The sequence below is a fragment of the Epinephelus moara genome, chromosome 10 (assembly GCF_006386435.1).
Source record: "Epinephelus moara isolate mb chromosome 10, YSFRI_EMoa_1.0, whole genome shotgun sequence".
NCBI lineage: Eukaryota > Metazoa > Chordata > Actinopteri > Perciformes > Serranidae > Epinephelus > Epinephelus moara.
Window position 1 is genome coordinate 30,654,296 of NC_065515.1, and position 17,783 is coordinate 30,672,078.

At 38.3% G+C, this 17,783-nt stretch overlaps 1 protein-coding gene across 1 annotated transcript; it reads left to right on the forward strand.

Moving 5' to 3' along the window:
• Positions 1-7,195: 7,195 nt before the first annotated feature.
• Positions 7,196-11,357, forward strand: pdcb (phosducin b). Its single transcript, XM_050054452.1, has 4 exons — positions 7,196-7,328; positions 8,566-8,627; positions 9,460-9,608; positions 9,843-11,357. The coding sequence occupies exons 2-4, from the start codon at positions 8,582-8,584 to the stop codon at positions 10,356-10,358; spliced, it is 711 nt and encodes a 236-aa protein (XP_049910409.1). The 5' UTR covers positions 7,196-7,328; positions 8,566-8,581; the 3' UTR covers positions 10,359-11,357.
• The last annotated feature ends 6,426 nt before the right edge of the window (positions 11,358-17,783 follow it).

The window sequence follows — 17,783 nt, forward strand, 5'->3', positions numbered from 1 at the left end:
AGTTTGTGATTGGTCTTGCTAAAAACAAAAATGGGGATAAGGATGTAAAATATATCATATAAATAACAATGAATAGACTTCCAAGACGCATCAAACCAGACTCCAACAGGCATAAGACCTTGTTTTAGAAACTGTTTACATATGACGTGCAAGTGTCTCCATTGTAGGAATGGATTGAATTAAATTTGTGCAGATAACTTGTACTCTCTTCCTCTCTTTTGACAATTTAAATCCAACTTGAGTGATAAATTGACTGGAAATGTAACTAATATCTGCGTAAATAGTTATAAATTACAATAAGGGCTTTCTCTTTGAGCACAGAGAAGGCCTCGACTTTGTTTGCAGAATATTCGTGCCATTTCACACGCAGGGAGCGCATTTAGGAAAGAAAAACCTTTGCCCGCTATGAATCACTGAAGAAACAAAGGTTATTTTCTAATTTTCTCCATAAGATCAGACGAGTGTCCGTGCATTTCCAGTGCTCACATCAGACACTGGGGCAGACAGACACACGCATAGAGACATAACATTCATACAAAAAACATCCTTCTGTGTGTGAAACCATATGGGTCTATCATGCCATTGATTCATCCTCGTCTCCTTTGCCTGTTTTAGTTTATCCATTTTAAACCTGTCCCCAGTCTATCTACAGTGCACTTCATCACAAGTTCCATCTGTTTGCTTCAGAGTTAACATGCAATCAGTGCTTTTGGCATTCACTGCAATTTTACTGTAAGTAAAGGCAGCAGAAAGGAAAGCATGTTGGTGTTGGGTGCATCCAGTTTGTAACGGCTTTTAAAGGGTTTGTCCACTTTTTTTTTTTTTTTACCTTTAATTGTAACTAGCCACGCAGGTAGTTTTGGTTTAACCTGAACAGGTTTTGAGATTCCTATGTCTGAGATTTCTCTCACAGCCTCAGTGGAGGTGAATGGAATTCTATGTGTGGTGCTCAAAACATTGAAAAATAACATTTTAGAAATTTCAGGAGCTGATCTTTCCAGAAATAATGTCCCAATTTGGTGTGAATACTTTTCACAAGAACTCGACTTTAAAGAAATATGGTCCCATTAACACTGTTGACGAGTTATGTTTATCATCATTTTGAATTATGTTTAAAATATCAGAGGATTATGATAAATTTTTAAATATTCTCAGTTTTATCTGATGTATTTATTTTATTTGTTTATTTAGTTATTCTTTCTCATTCACAGCCATTGGGTCATAGGTTAAAGGCAAAAGGGTTGGGTACCAACATTGCGTCTGCATTTGTGTTGTCAGTCTCCTGAATTTAAGTTTTTATTGATGTGTTTCTATACTGTAAAGACCAAAGAGATATGTTGGCACATCTTGCTTCCATATTGATGAGACTGCATTTAATATGTACATTACTTGTATGAGTGCATTCAGCCTCCTTTGTGCTATGTCCTCTGCCAAACTACTTAAGTTTAAATAACTTAAAATTTAAATAAAAAAAGAGTTACAAAACTTCTTAAGTGTTTAACTGTCTGAATACATTTATTACTACTATACATACAAATTATATTCTAAATGCTATGGGTACCACAAACACAGTTCCATTCACTTCCATTGAAATGATCTCAGCACCTGGCCAAATAAACCTTTTTTCTTTTCTTTTTTTAACTGACCCTTTAATAAGTTCAGCATTAATTAAGGAAGATCAAAGAAGCTGCCAAGTATGCCACGCCACACGCTCGTGAGGGCCTACTGAGAGGAGGCGAAAGGGAAGGAAACAATACTGGCAGCATCCAACTGATTAAATGTATTAAACGGAGAAATGCGTGTACTGAGAGGAAAAGAATTTGTGTAGGTGGTGAATGGGGAGAACCCATTTTCACCTGGCTGCAGGAAGTGGGTGTGGTTTCGGGAAAATTTGTTGAAGACACATTGCGAAAGTAGCTCTTCATGCCTTCAGACAGGAATCTACTGGTCATTACACCATCCGTGGCCTCCGGATTGGACAGAAAACATAACCTGACAGTCACCTCAAACTCCAGGTGCCTCAGTGAGGGACTGTGTGAAGTCTCCTTCACTGCCAGTTTGTAATGTCATCCTCACTGAACTGGATATAAAACACCTGAGTCAGAGCAGCAGAAATGTGTTGGCTATGGGCCTCAAATAAAGCAAGGCAGGACTTTCAAAGCTCTGCTCAAAACAATGTAATAGCCTCCTGCTGTCACAACATTGGAAGACTCTCAATTCCTGCTCATAAGGGTGATTAAAATGTCAGAAGGAAAACCACTTTGTGGTCTGAGCCCGGCCAGAGGAAAATTACAGAACTGTAAAAGTTTTCCTTTCACAGACCAAAAGATCAAGTAAAAACTCATCATCTGGCATGTCTGTCTTTGATTATGGAAAGGTGTGTGTGTGTGTGTGTGTGTGTGTGTGTGTGTGTGTGTGTTTGTGTGTGTCTAAGACCAAGGGAAAGAAAGGGGTCAACAAAAGGGCAACTATTGGTAAATGTTTAATAGCTGCATTTAAAAGAATTGTAAAGAGATTACTTATTATTTGTCAGGGGTGAATGCCAAAACAAATAGGCTACTCCAGAAGTTTAATGTTATAAGAAATGACAGTGGTATCCTCTTTTGTTTTTCAGCATCCTTCACACTGACAGTTGCAATCAATCCATAACAGGTGTATAAAGAAAGTACTTTTCGTTAGAAATCCATCTATTAATGATCTATTATGATCTAACATGAACTGAAACTGCCACATCAATAACAAAAGGACATTGTGCCTCACTGGCTTGTGCCTGATAAGACTGGTATGAACAGGCCACCTGTGATTTCCTCCTGTTAGCATTACTAAGTCAGTGATTAATAGCCTCGGCGGGGAAAGCCATTGCCTAATTTAGCCGCCTCCAAAACCATCACCTCATCTATGGTATGCACACATGACTGACTCACCTGATCAGTATGAGGAAAAAGGGCACTCCTACTCTACCTGTAGTATAACATGTGAGTGAGACTAAAGATCTGAAATCCATCAGCAGCCCCGGAGATTCACATTATGTGACTCAAAGCTGAAAAGGGAGAAAGAACATTCACAGAGCTCAGCATGTATGTAAAGGAAGCAGTGAGTGGCTGTAATTGCAGGCTTTATGAAATGAGGTAACTCTATACCCCTTCGCCCGACATACAAAGACGTCATGGCGTGTATGGTTCATATAAGAGAATCTGTCCTTCCAAGTACTTATAAGGGAAGCTGAGTTGACGCACACATGCAGAGCTACTCACACACACACACCTCATTTACAGTAAATTTCTCCCGTTCCCGTATATCTTTTCACCAATCAGCCCAACTGCCAATCCCTCTGTGTAGGCATAACTGCTGTGTGATATTTACATTGGTTACCATGGTTTTTTGAGTTTATTGTCTCTGTACTCTCCAGCCCCTGCGTGGAGGCGACATGCTGGTAGACGTAAAGGCATATTTATAAACCAAACAGAGACGCACTGGTGTTGGTGAGTCATAAAGAAAAAGGGAATAAGGAGGTCTTTGAGTTCAACATTTCTTTTGTCCAATTTCACATATTTTGCACATCTGCAGTCTGTTGGTCAGTCAAGAATCATAAGGAACTGAATGCTTTTCTTTGTTTTCTTATATATATTTATGTATTGTGATACTGTGTGGGGTTTTTTATGTGTTTTGATGTTTGCATGGGGTTTTTTTTGGGCTCCCTTGAGAGCGAGATTTTGTAATCTCACTGGGACTTGAAACTTTGAAATTTTGATAATAAAAGTATTTAGAAAAATCTAGTGAAACTGAAATTGAAAGACAGTGAGATTTGTTTTACTGTAGAATATGTAACAAACATTAATTTGTATATTTGAGGCACAACACAGACAAGTTTAAGTTAAAGTAGTTAAATGAGTTGATGTGGTATATTTAAGTCCAGAAGTACACATGGGGAGATTTAAGAAAATAATTAAATCATTTTGTTTGCAAACCGTGGTGTATTCAAGCGAGGGAAATAAATCTACTTACTATGATGTATTAAAAGGATTAAATCTATGGGAGTAAAAATGGTATGTTTAATTGGATGTGTAGACTAAAACTAGCTATGTGGGAAACACTAAATGTCATTAAAATTATTACAGTCTGTAGTGGATGAGCTGATAAGTCAGCTAATCTGCATCTATTTAGGTCCATTGTGTAAAAGATCATCAGCTTAAAAAGTTTTCTGAAACTCTTTGCAGAATAGCAAAATCATTCCAGACCTGCATCACAACAGCACAAGGCTGACCTCTAGCTTTAACAAAGGTGTAAGAGAGCTGATTTAGTTTCAGCCTTTTGTCCAGCCAAGAGAACTAACCCAGTGATCCATGGTCATGTAACAGAGAAACTCTGAATGGATACACTATCCTCCATACTCACAGAAACACTGAAACATATCTCCTATGCAAGGCTTCTTTTAAGGAGACATTGCTCTGGGCAAAATGTTGGTATTGCTGTTGGTCTGCACATACCATGACATGTGACTTAACAAATACATTGGCTGTTTGAACATATGATCAAGTGAGCTCAGTTATGTATAGCGAGGCTAATATTGGACTCTATGCAGTTGCTGACAGACATTTTTAGAACAGAAGGTGCTAAATAATCAGCTGAATTCCATTTTAAGCAACCCATGCTCACTAAAGAATGAAACCCCACCTGACTTGCATGCTCAGTGTGGCCAAATAAAAAAGTCTGGTAATCCTTTAAGCCAATAAATACAGGATGCAGCCACAGAGACTGAGGACAGAAGTCAAACACGGTTGCATGAGCTGTCCCAGAAAATTTCGTGTGGGCGTGGAGAGTATTTACCGTTGTATTTGCACTGCAGTGATTCAGCACTCGGCTAAATAAAAGCTAACAATAAGGCATGTGGGAAAATACAATGAATGAGGAGTGACCGAGGAATTTCTTTTCATACAGCAGCTTTTGAAAAAAAAAAGTCTCAAATTTATGGGGTGAATGTTGTTCTAAGGTGAAACTGAAGAGTATGCACTGTGAATATCATCTCAGGGGAGAGTCAAAGCTATGCTGGTTGTCTGTCTCACAGACTCCATGAACATATTACTACACAGAGGTGTCACAGAGACCTTTATATATCATTAGACAATACACTCCTTTATGGGTGTTTGTGGTGATTGGAATAATGGATTACTTACTCCACCACATTTATTTGACAATTATAATAACACTGCAAGTTTTACATGTAAAACAGATGATCAACATTATAAATGCTGCACACACATCAAATAATCAGTAGTAGTATTCCAATCATACATTTATTACACTATTAACACTCTGAAAGGGGACATTTGCCAATATGGGTATTTTTATCTTTGATACTTTGAGTATATTTTGCTGATAATACTTCTGTACTTCAAAAAGATTTTAATGCAGATCTTCTACTTGAAATTGAGCGTTTTTACATTGGAATATTAATGTTTAAGTGACTTAAAGGTCCAGTTTGTAGGATTTAGGGGCAGCTATTGGCCGAAATAGAATATAAAATTCCTAAATATGTTTTTATTAGTTTATATTGACATGAAAATAAGAATCATTGTGTTTTTTTGTTACCTTAAAATGAGTCGTTTATGTCTACAGACAGAGCCAGTGTTCTTCAAAAGGGTCCGCCATGTTGTCTCTAAAGCAGAGCAGACAAACCAAAGGCTGGGTCTCAATAGGGCTGTTAACATTTTCCCATTGGTCACACTAGTTCTTCTAAACGCTTGGGCAAACGGAATATGGGAAAAGTTTCAGTTCTACAACCTCACTGCTAGATGCCACTAAATCCAACACGCTGGACCTTTAAGTAAAACATCTCAATCAAATCAATCAATCACATAAAGAATAGATGATTTTTAATAGAAGCCAGGCTTCATTTTTTTTTACCTTTAATTTTTCCATAACTTGAAGAACTCACTATAAGTGCCTAACCATATAATATATGTTATGTTCAGTCCAATCGCCAAATGTTGGCAGTGTACGTTTCTACAAACCATGGATATGATCGATTTTACGTTGTGACAATGCTGTGGTTAATGCGTGGTTTAGGCACAAAAAACATTAACTAAGAGTGAGGAAAATATCATGTTATGGCTTAAAATACCCAGTTTGGTCACCAAAAACAGAGCTTGAAATGCTTCATTAAAAAATTCTCTGTTTTGCTTGCAACTAACAGATCTGGAAATGTCCTGACATGTTAAAAAACACCCGCTTTGTTGTCTGTTGGTCTCAAGCTGTGATCTGCTGCTGTCTGCTGCTTGGCAGCCGTCCCACCTAGGTTTCATGGCATCGACCAGATCTCCTCCTGATGAGAAACTGAGCTCATGTGTGTCTAATCAGAAACGTCACATTAGTGATGTTGATATATTATATGTATGAAAGGTACAAATGTGACACATCTGTAGTTTGAATAAACATTTTATTCTAGCAACAGGACTGTTTGCGCTTGATATTTTTAGTGTCTCGAAGTTATGCACAGATGCTTCTACTTTACCTTATCCGTCTTTGTAGAAATACTATACTTTTCTATTCACAAAAAAGCAATTTCGTGAAGTATTAAAAAATGTCTTTTCCTAACTTCAAACGTACTTGTGGGAAAATATAAAAGAAAAGAGAAGAAGCTACTGTGTGTTTTCTGAAAATGATCAAGAAGCACATGATAAAGCGTCACTACACATCTCCCACCCATAGCTAGCAGTGTTTTGTGTTTTTCCCATCATGTGTTTATTTTCATGTGAAGCTCTATGCCTGGAGGAACTTTGAATTCCAGACAAGATCACTCTATCAGAGAGTCCATCTCAGAGATAGAGTGCCTCTGTTATTATTAACTCCTAATGTGCTGTTTACAATGAAATGCAACACAACAGATCTTGTGTACTGCTGCTGAATAGAGTAGTATACACTGTTATCGGCTGTCTCATCAAGCATTATTATTTATTAGTTTCTTTTTCTTGTAAAAAAAGAAAAAAAAAGAAACTCAGAATCTTGGAAAGAGAAGTGTTGTGTCTCTCTCCCTCTCTTTTCCTCTTTATCTCCCTCCCTCTCTTCGTTGTGTGTAGTTGGGCCTGTATCAAGTAGAGGCTTCTAATTCCTGAAGTGAAATCCTCTTAGGATCTATGCTCTATTTCTGTTTGGTCTATACGGTCTTTTTTTGAAATCTCCATTAGACCAAGCTCATTGGCTGGGAAAGACGCACGCATGCACACAGAAACACACACTATCCAGCAACAGATAGGTCTGTGAAGTGATCAAGTGAAGAGTGTGTCGTTAGATACTGATACCAAGGAAGGACTTCACTGTGACTGTGGGAGGTAGGAAAAAAATCTATTGATATTGATGTATATCCGTCTTATTTTTTGGAAGATAATAGAGAACTCAGCTAAAAAAAAAAAACGTTTGAAATGTATTGACATGAGAAGTTTAGTTTTGAATAGATGAAATAGGAGAGAAGTTATTCAGTCGTGTTTTTGCATACATTAGAGACAAACTTTACGGCCTATCTGTAGTTTTAATGTACATAATTTGCCATTTATATCTTATATCACATAGAGAGGCTTTATCAGTTCTGTTTTTGTTTTTTGTGTATTTTAAAGTAAAGGTTTCTGCACAAAATGAGAACAAAAGTTTCCTTCTTTTGGTACTGACTTTAGTCATGGGTCTGTGTCGAACTGAGAGTCAGCTGTTTACTGAGTTTACTGTGTATCTCTTGCTCACACACATACAGCATGGAAACACTTCTAGGTGACTTCATTTGCTCATGCTAGAGCTAATCAGGACAGATCTCAACTTGATTACACTGGATTTGGGGGTTAAAAAGGTGGCCACAAAGACCATCAGCAAAGATCAGCATCATGACTGCACGCAGGAAGGACAAGCACACTAATTAAAACACTGAAGCCATTTTATCCAATAAGATATTGACTCTACACACGCCACACCACACACACATCTACTGGTCGAAACGCTGTCTATAGATTTACATTTACATTTTCTATTAATGATAAACAGACACATGAAATCCCACATTATAGTAAGGAACCTGAAAGAATATATCTATAGTGATTCATTTGTTTCTGTTTTCCTTCTTTCAGAATGCATCGGTTGTGTTATATAAACACACATAATATCATTAAATTATTACATCATTGTTTTCGTTGTTTGATGATTTTGTTTTTGCTTGCCGTTTGTGTTTTTAGCTGTTTTTAATTCCATCTGTTCCATCTTAAATCAGCAGCTAGCTAAGTCTCGCCCTGAGGGCTAACAGGGATCTGTTGCAGATCAGTAATCCACTTAGACTGCATTTATTTAATTGAATATCATGGGACTTCTTTTGTATCCAGTAGCTCTGTCACAGTGCAAAGATTTTAATTCTGCAGCCATGTAAATATCTTACTGAGAGCAATGTGAACAAACAAGTGCTACAGGCCATTAACACTTCAGAAGAGTAAAATACATTCAGTCAAACATCGAAAGCCTACCAACATGCATCCATTAACCACATCCTTACCTCATTTAACTCAGTTTGATTCTCAATGTTTTATCTTACAGGTACCTAACCAAAAGAATGTCTGACAAAGTGGTTGATTTGGAAGAGACCGCAACCCACACAGGTAAGTAAAAACAGTTTTTTCAAACGTAATGCAGTAAATAAATACTTTTTCAACTTCCTTTGTGCTTGTGCCATGAATTTAAGTCTTAAGAAGTCTTCATTACAAATAAACAGTATAGCAAAAGCTTTGATGACAGAGCAATTTAAGCCCAAAGAAAAAGCAGAGCACAGATCTGTAAAGCTTTGGCAGTATAACCGGCACACTAATCTTCTTTATGTTACGCAATAGTGGTGCAATTAGGGACACTTCGTAGAAGGTGGAGATGAAGCATTAATCCCCAAATTTAAACAGGACACAATACCTATCAATGAGTCATAGCTGCACATTGTCATTTTACAAAAGGAATAAACCAGCCATTATTTATTAATTATTTGTGCATTGCTAGTAGCCTAAAGTGAATGCTTCTTAATGAAACCACAACCAAGTTACTCTTGACTGACTACCTTTGAAATGTGTCTGCCCCCAAAAATGTATTTCTCTGTTTTCCTTTTTTTCTTGCTTCTATCAGCCTTTACTATAACTAGATAATTATAGACATACAATAGTAATAATAATATCTTTAGTTTTATAGCACCTTTCTAATAAAGTCACAAAGTGCTTTAAAGTTAAACTAAATAAATGAAGAACTTAAAATTAAAACAAAAGTTAAATCAGCTGAATAATGAGAAGTGTACAAATTTAAAACCAAGACAGGATTACAATTTAAGAAAAGGCTCTCAGGTAAAAGTGAGCTTTACGTCATGATTTAAAACAGAGAGATGGCTAGCCGGAGTTACACTCACTCTTTACCTTTCAATAAGTGAACACAAAATACTTACTGCATTCTCTATAGGTCCAAAGGGAGTCATCAATGACTGGAGGAGGTTCAAGTTGGAAAGTATGGACCAGGAAAACTTGCCACCTGCAAAGAAAGAGCTACTGAGACAAATGTCATCCCCGAGCAAGCCTAAAGATGACGCCAGAGCAAACCTTAACCGCAAGGTACGGCTAAAGTGGCCACAGCAGAGATGGCAGACTTTAACTTTGCTTTCACATCTGTGAAATGGATATCCAGTGTCGCATGTACAGAAAAAACAAGTCTGATGAGAGCCTGTTGGAGTTACTTTAGAAAACTCTTTGAATGAATGAATGCATCTAATAATCATTATATATTGCACATTATATCATTCAGTAGCCAATATATATTCTGACTATTGTTGTGATATCATTTCTCAGATGAGTGTCCAAGAGTATGAGCTGCTTAAGGAGGAGGATGAAGGATGTCTAAAGAAATACAGAAAGCGGTGCATGCAGGAGATGCATGATAAACTCAGCTTTGGGCCCAAGTTTGATGGTGTGCATGACCTGGACAGTGGAGAGGCCTTCCTGGAAGTCATTGAGAAGGAGCATTACAGCACAGTGGTGGTTGTCCACATCTACAAGATTGGGGTCAAAGGTTGCGAAGAGCTCAACAACTGCCTTGACTGCCTGGCCACAGAGTACCCCACTGTAAAGTTCTGCAGGATTGATGCTGTCGCATCCGGTGCTGCTGAGCGGTTCTCGGATGAGGTTTTGCCGACGCTGCTGGTGTACAAGGCAGGAGAACTACTTGGGAACTTCCTGGCGTGCACGCAGCACCTCACTGAGGAGTTCTTCGCCACTGATGTGGAGGCCTTCCTCAACAGCTATGGCCTGCTGCCAGAAAGAGAGCTGCCTCGTGTGGAGGATGAAGAGGATCATGATGTTGAGTAAACGAAGAGTTTGGCTAATGAGGAAGAAAGGATGCTGTATTGGAGGGCTGGACAGAGAGCGATGAAAGACAGATATTCTGTTGGGCTACGGCAAGTAGAAAAACATCTCCGCTAGCTCACTAGTGTTTACGGATTGTTCCCTAAAGAAGACATTTTACATCCAGTTGGTGAAGAAACTTTGATGTCCCAGATATGCTCTCAAAGTGTGGGTAACAGCACGGTGACAAAATACAGCGATTATATGTTTGTAAATATATATATCTATCACAAATCCCCTCACCACCACCCAAACAAAAGCCAAATCCAGCTTACTGTAATTTCAAATACTTGCAATGTTTTATTTTGTAATGATAGACAATATTACATGCTGTATGTACTTGTAAAAATGTAATAATTCAAAGACGTTTTGTAGCATTTGCTTGGGTTGATCTGTACACGGGTTATTTATAAATGGAGAATTTGTACAAAGTGACATCCTCGAATGTGATACAATATTTAAACATGTGAATACTTCAGGTCCCTGTGGTGTTTTTGCCAAGATTTAAATGAAACTTTAAAGGGCTAAACAGAACAGGAACTCTTAATACTTAAGAGGGCAAAGCACTCTGGATGTGGAAACATTTTTGTATAAACGATGTCTTCCATCTGTCAAGGACAACATTACCTACCCTTGCTGTGGTGGGAGGTGCATATTGTGTCTGGAAAAAACATTTATGAGCCTCTGGTATTTTACCATCATCAGTGAAGCATCATCAGTGAGTTCATCCATGTCTGTGTATTTTATATTGTGAAAGTGGGAGAAAGTCATCGGAATATACAAAATAGGGGGGGCGTGAGTATTGGGTTAGTGTGATATGACTCAGCAATGAAGGTCAGTATCATCACTGATACTGATGATTCTGCGAAAGGTTTGGTTACTATTTTAAACTGTGTACTGGAATAAGTTGAATCATAGCCTCATATACATGTTGTCAAGAAAAAATAAATAAATAAAATAACATAAAATAGTAAGACTTTGCATTGGGTTTTATTGCTTTATGACACTACATCCTCACATTTACTGCAAGATGCTATAAAGTCGAGAAGTAATCAGAACTTTTTCTTTTTACACTTGATTTTGGACTAATTAAAGAAACAATTTATCATGTTAACTAGGGAGTGCTGGTCGGTGGATTTCTTTTACCTTTGGGACAGAGCCAGGGTAGCTGTTCCCTAACCAGCTGCTTGCATGTTTATCAATCTTCTCCTCTAACTCTTGGCGAGAGAGTAAATTTCCCAAAAAGTTGAGCTATTGCTTTAAATGTGATTCATTCTCACAGAAAGAGCATTACAAAGCTTTGTTATGTCACCACCATAATCGTAAAATGATCCCAAGAGATTCAGCCAAAAATGAGGCTCCACTGATTGCTTTTAACGACCACTGCCTTACGCTTTTCCAAAAGGGCCGTACAACTTATTAAGCTCAAATTTCATTTCTATTTCTTCACGGGAATTTTTAAAACAAAAAGTCTTTTTACTTCAGTGTTCTCAGAGCAGAAGTACCAAGCGGAAAAAAACTTACAACTGCAGAGGACTCCTCTCCTGCTGAAGCAGGCTGTCACATGTTAAATAACCTCATCTGTTGGTCTTGCATGATAGGCTTGACTCCCTTGTGACCCCAATGAGCTGCAGGCATGCCAAAACCACAATATAAAAGCCGGATAAGGTATTTAATACTTTTGCAATGCTAACCCACAATTTGTTTTGTTTTAAATCACATTGCCTCATAACTTTTCTGAAACTATCAAAGACATTATCACACAAACACAGCCACTGCTACCAAAGACAGTGTTGGGAAGGTTACTTCTGATATGTAATAGGTTATAGATTACTAATTGAATCTGCTTTTACACATGGAACTTCCTATCTGCGATGGGCTTGAGATGTGCCCACGATGAGGACTTGGCTCAGATTAATCTGATCCTGTTTGATTCAGTGGTGGGAACCTCTTGCGACTGCATGCCTTTGCTGGTGTTGACCCCAACAGGATTGTTCCCTGGCCCTTCGGAATGGAAAACAAGTGCTCTAACTAGGGAGGCCCCTTACAGATTACTAATTACCCTGTTAGAAATATAATAAGTAATGTAACTAATGAAATACTTTATCATAGTAATGTAACTAATTACATTTGATTATTTAAAACTGGGCAATAAAATTTAAAAGTTCTAAAAACACAAGTGCGTAAATTTTGCACTCAACGGCTTTGCTGAACTGTTTTATATTCCTGCATGGCAAAAAGCTGCAAAGCAGTAGCATGAATGTTATGTCCTAGATATGAGTGACAATATTTGGGTGAGAGGTTGGAGCTGTGGAGGAGCGAGGGATCTAACTGAGAAGCCGAGGACACTATCAGCAGACCAGACAGCCTGTCATTCAAAGTGGCCAGCCTTTAACTATGCGTAAATTTAAGTCTTTTTTTTTTTTTTTTAATTAAAGATTATTTTTTTGGGCTTTTGCCTTTAATGTACAGGACAGAGTGAAATGGGGTGAGAGAGAGAGCGGGGGGTGACATGCAGCAAATGGTTGCAAGCCGGAGTTGAGCCTGCGACCGCCGCAGCGAGGCATCGCCTCTGTACATGGGGCGCCGGTGGCACTATCCACTACGCTGCCAACACCCCGTGTAAATTTAAGTCTTAATAAGATAAAAACAGGTTGGTTGTGAAAAAATCACCCCCATATAAGTGTCATGAAGGGAGAAATCAGCCAAAGACACCAAAATCATTTTTGTACCAGGCTGTAAACATGTTTATTTCTGCTGTAAAGTCTGGTATCTTAACATGGGGACCTATCAGGATTGACTGGTTTTTGGAGCCAGCCTCAACTGGTCATTCAAAGAGCTGCAGTTTTTTTTTATTTCTGCACTGGCTTCATTTTGCAGCCCTGGAGGTTTGCAGCTTGCTTTTTCCAGAAAAGAACAGTCATAGGTAAGCCCTTCATAATCACCAACATTTTGATTAGCAACGGTAATTTAATTGCATATTTTTTCTCAGTAATTGTAACAGATTACAATTACATTTATTTTGTAATTTAATTATGTAACTTTGTTGCATGTAACGAGTTATTCCCCAACGTTGACTTTGCACCGAAGGTAGACTATTTTAAATTCTTGTATGTTTAAGTCTCAATAGTATCAATATCAATATAGAGCCAGTTCATCTTTGTCTGTATAAAACTAGACGAGTCATATCTTGCTAGGCAGTCCAGACAGTAGCTATTTAACTGTTGGTTTTCTGCTTTATTTGAATTAAAATTAATATGATGCAGACTCACTACCATGCATAACATCGTCACAGTATCAGATAGCAGTATGTAAGGCTGCATCAAAGAGTGTTATTTAATGATGCGTAGTGCAGTGATCTATGCTAAGGTAATCAGGTCAATCCTGTTAAAGGATTAAGGTTATAGCTTTAGTAGTAGTGGTATACTAGGTGCATTCACACCTGTTTAGGTCCAAAGACAGAAAATGTTATAGTCATTGCAATCCAGCTGTTAAATTGAGTAATATAAGGTTATTTACAGTATAGATTTGCAAAGCACCTCAAAACACATCCCACCGTGACTGCTTTTATGTGGTTTCACTTAAGTAAGTTCCAGTAATCTCTGTCATATTGCCTGCAAAGGAGCTCCTCATTTCTAATTACTCAAAATGCAAGAGCTAAAGAACTGTGACACGCTAACACATATTTCTCTGAGGATATGTACACGTGTCTGTGTTTCCACAGCACCAAGGCTTGCATAGCCTCTAGCTGGTAACACCTCGTTTTTCTCACAGTAGCGTGTCTCGGATTTATCAAAAACCTTCTGGATACCTCCCACAGGAGCTTTCTTAGGAATGAGAGGTTTTCCTGAGGTGCCCAAACATGTCAGTCAGACTGGTTGCTGCTGACCTAGACTATGGCACTGTACAGTACACAAGAGTGTCAGCCAGCTAGCTTAAATACTTCATTTTGACTATTCAGACAGTGTACGTGTGTCCCCACTGGCTCACAAAGTCCACTACAGTAACTTTTACCGAGGCATAATGCCTTCAAGCTTCAGCCCCACTCAACAGATATGTACAATTCAATATGTGTGGCATTCTTCCAACAGTGAGCAGGGTTCAGTGAGTGCAACAGAGGCCAGGCAAGGGTTGAGAGAAGACTCACTTTAATATAAAATGATTAATCTATAGCTCAGAATATATATTAAAGCACTCAGAAGTGAGAGGACATATTTTGTCTCAGCATTCTCCAGACTATATACGTAACTGAAGCACAGGCCTCTTTAAGAAGCAGGATCAGGATACCTTTGCTGAGGAAAATTGTGTTTCAGATTTGATGGTGTTTGAGGTTTTACTCCATTTAGCTCAGTGAACTTTCATCTTGTGACTGGTCACAGAGCATGATTTGACTCATCAATCCCCCCAAATGATGTTTACCTCAGTGTTTACCCCTGCAGTGATCACCTGATCCCACCCCCATTTTTGACGTTTGGATTCCCCCTTTTGTTTACATTGCTTCCCTAATTGGAGGACTTTTGTGATTGTTGTGTATGGACTCTTGGAAAGCCCAGCTGCTACGCTCTAGTTCACCCACATAAAAAACTATTTCACTGAGGTGATGTCATGACACGGCAGCGGAGAGCTGTTCTGAGGCGAGCATGGCCCCCGTGACCAAATATGGACAGCGGATGTGGGTGAGATGACATAACTGCAAACTGTGCTCACTGGCTGTCATCCTAAATGTAAACCTATTCTAAGTCATTTTGTTTAGGTGCTTGTAAGTCCCTCGTGACTCATTATTTTCCAATGATTAAGTGATGACGTAAATGACGTAAATGAGACTTTTATTTTGAAAAAATAAACAACTTCAATTTTTGGGGGGGGGGGGTAGAAGGAGATACAATGCAACCACTACATCAACACAGAATACTCATCATGTTATTACAAAGGAGGAGTGAGCAAACTGTTAAAGATAACATGAGGGAGTATGGAAGAGATAAGAATCATGGCTTTGAGGATGAGACACAAACCGCTGCAGAAAATAAATTACAGTGCACCTACCACCCCCACATCACAGTCCACCTTTGGGTTGGTCTTACTGGTGTTTCTCACGCTAGTCTGATTGCTTAATGAATGGACAGTTAGATACACGAACTAATGTCAGGGATGAGGTGGATGGATAAAAATGTCATTTTGAATTTTTGTCACACTGTGGGTGACAAGTCACCTGTTTGTCAATGCTGTAAGACACTTGTCAGCATGAATCACACCCACCTCAAACATCACAGACTTCAGACTGTCTGTGTCCGTGCTTCTGGGTTTCACTCTTACGACAAGTGCAGGCAACAACCAACATGGTTGACTTAGAGATTATGAGGTGTGCACACCAATGTTGCTATAGGTTACTGTATACATCCGTGGTATCGAGGCGTGACAGCCAAGTGTCATAAAAATAGTTCTCCTGCCTGGAGCAAACTTCTGCCTCAACACTTCACGTGTTCGTGCCATCAGTCTTTTGTCTCAGCTTGTCTTACCTTGGTTATGAATCAATAAACCACTGAGGTATTTGTCAAAACTAGTCCAGACAGGACCTAAATACCAACCAGGCATATGTCACCAGGGAAGCAGTGATAAATGACAATGAAATTGAGAGTGTGGAAATAATTAAAACCCACATATAGGGTAGTAACTGACAATTAAAGTTTATCAGTATAACTAAAACTATAAATTTGCGGTACAATTTAAACAAACAAAAGAAAGCCCCCAAAAAAGCATAAAAACATGCTTGATGAATTTTTAGACATTCACTCTTCAAGAACATCTCAGGTATTTCCAAAAGCTTTGCCTGATATCATATTTTTTACATAGTCTGCTGCTAATAGCCCATCCGTACATTTCATAATGCACACGTGGCACATATAAATTTATTATTTACTGTGTAAGTGTATAACTTTAAGTATGAAGCTTTGAAGGCAATGAAGATAAGGTCAGTCATTTCAAAACCCTTCAATGACAAAATTGACACCATGGTTATGAGAATATATTCAATGTTTTATAGCCAAGACCTTAAAATATACTGAGATCATTAGTCCAAATCCCAAAAGCCATCAAAAGACAAAACCAAAGATCAGAAAAATTCACCTTTTCTTTATTAGTTTAAATGGTGATAATGTTTCAAAGTTCTCTCTTCACTGCCAGATACGCACTTCTGGGGGAGACCACTAAAGCCTGTTTAGTGTGCTTAGTGTTTTTAAGCACTATTGTGCTCTGTGCTGTTTTGCATGTATATTGTTTTACACCTTACTGTATTTAATCTGTCAGAGGTCAGGCTGCTTGGTCATCTCTGGACTTTCCAGAAATGCACAATAAGTTTCTCGTAAAAAAAAACATCCTTTACTGAATTACATCCTCCTTCTACGTGACACATTCACACAAACACACTGTATACGTGTACACAAGCACACACAAACACACGTATGCAGTGTGTTGGCGCCATCTGCTGAGCACCTTTGACTGAGGGCATGTTCATTCAGTCAACACCAGAGGTCAACACAGAGGACCATTACAAGTAATACTAGCAGCTTAATAGTTGTTGTTTTTTTGACTATATAAGTGTATTCTTTACATTGGAAACAGTAACAAAAAATAATACTTCAATTACACTAACTAGCTTTCTGTTAAATAATAAAAGCTAGTGGGTAAGTGAATCCAAAAATCCTCAGGTGTTGACAGCAGAACTCCGTGACACCTGAGAAGACTCACATACAGTTAAAGGTCTCAGGAAGAAGCTAGTAAGGTTTTGTCTTGACATGAACTTCAATATAAAAACTGGTATGAATCTATTATGTTACAAGTATTAGAGTGTTACAAAAAAGTTCCTGTTGATACAGCCTAATTTTTGCTTCCCCCAAGTGGCCAAAGCATCAATTTTTGCAGGTTTCAAATCTACTGAGTCTACAATCTTTTAGTATGAACATTTTGTAATTGAGATGGCAGGTTATTTTTCCAAAAGAGCTTTTTTTATTTGTCAGCATGCTCACCAGGAGGTTCACTGTGTATACAAGTGACACCCTGCCGACAACTGTCACATTTCAAGACCTCTTTCTGCATTAGCATAGCTTCTTAAATTGTAGGCCTATGTTCTTAATTATGACTTCATTTGAATTTCTTTGTAAATACAATACAATGAACATTGGATATTTAGTTTGCAGCAGGCCTATGGGCGTATCTATTCTCTCTCACCAAGCAAAAAGTACAGTAATATATTTATTACAGAATATGCACGTTAAATTGCCCCACACATGCTTGTTTCTGTCATTTAAATGTAAAAAACTACAACTCCCATAATGCTCCGCGAGCATTGACAAACTCAAATCGCAAACTGCGCTTGCTCGGACAGTTGTCGGA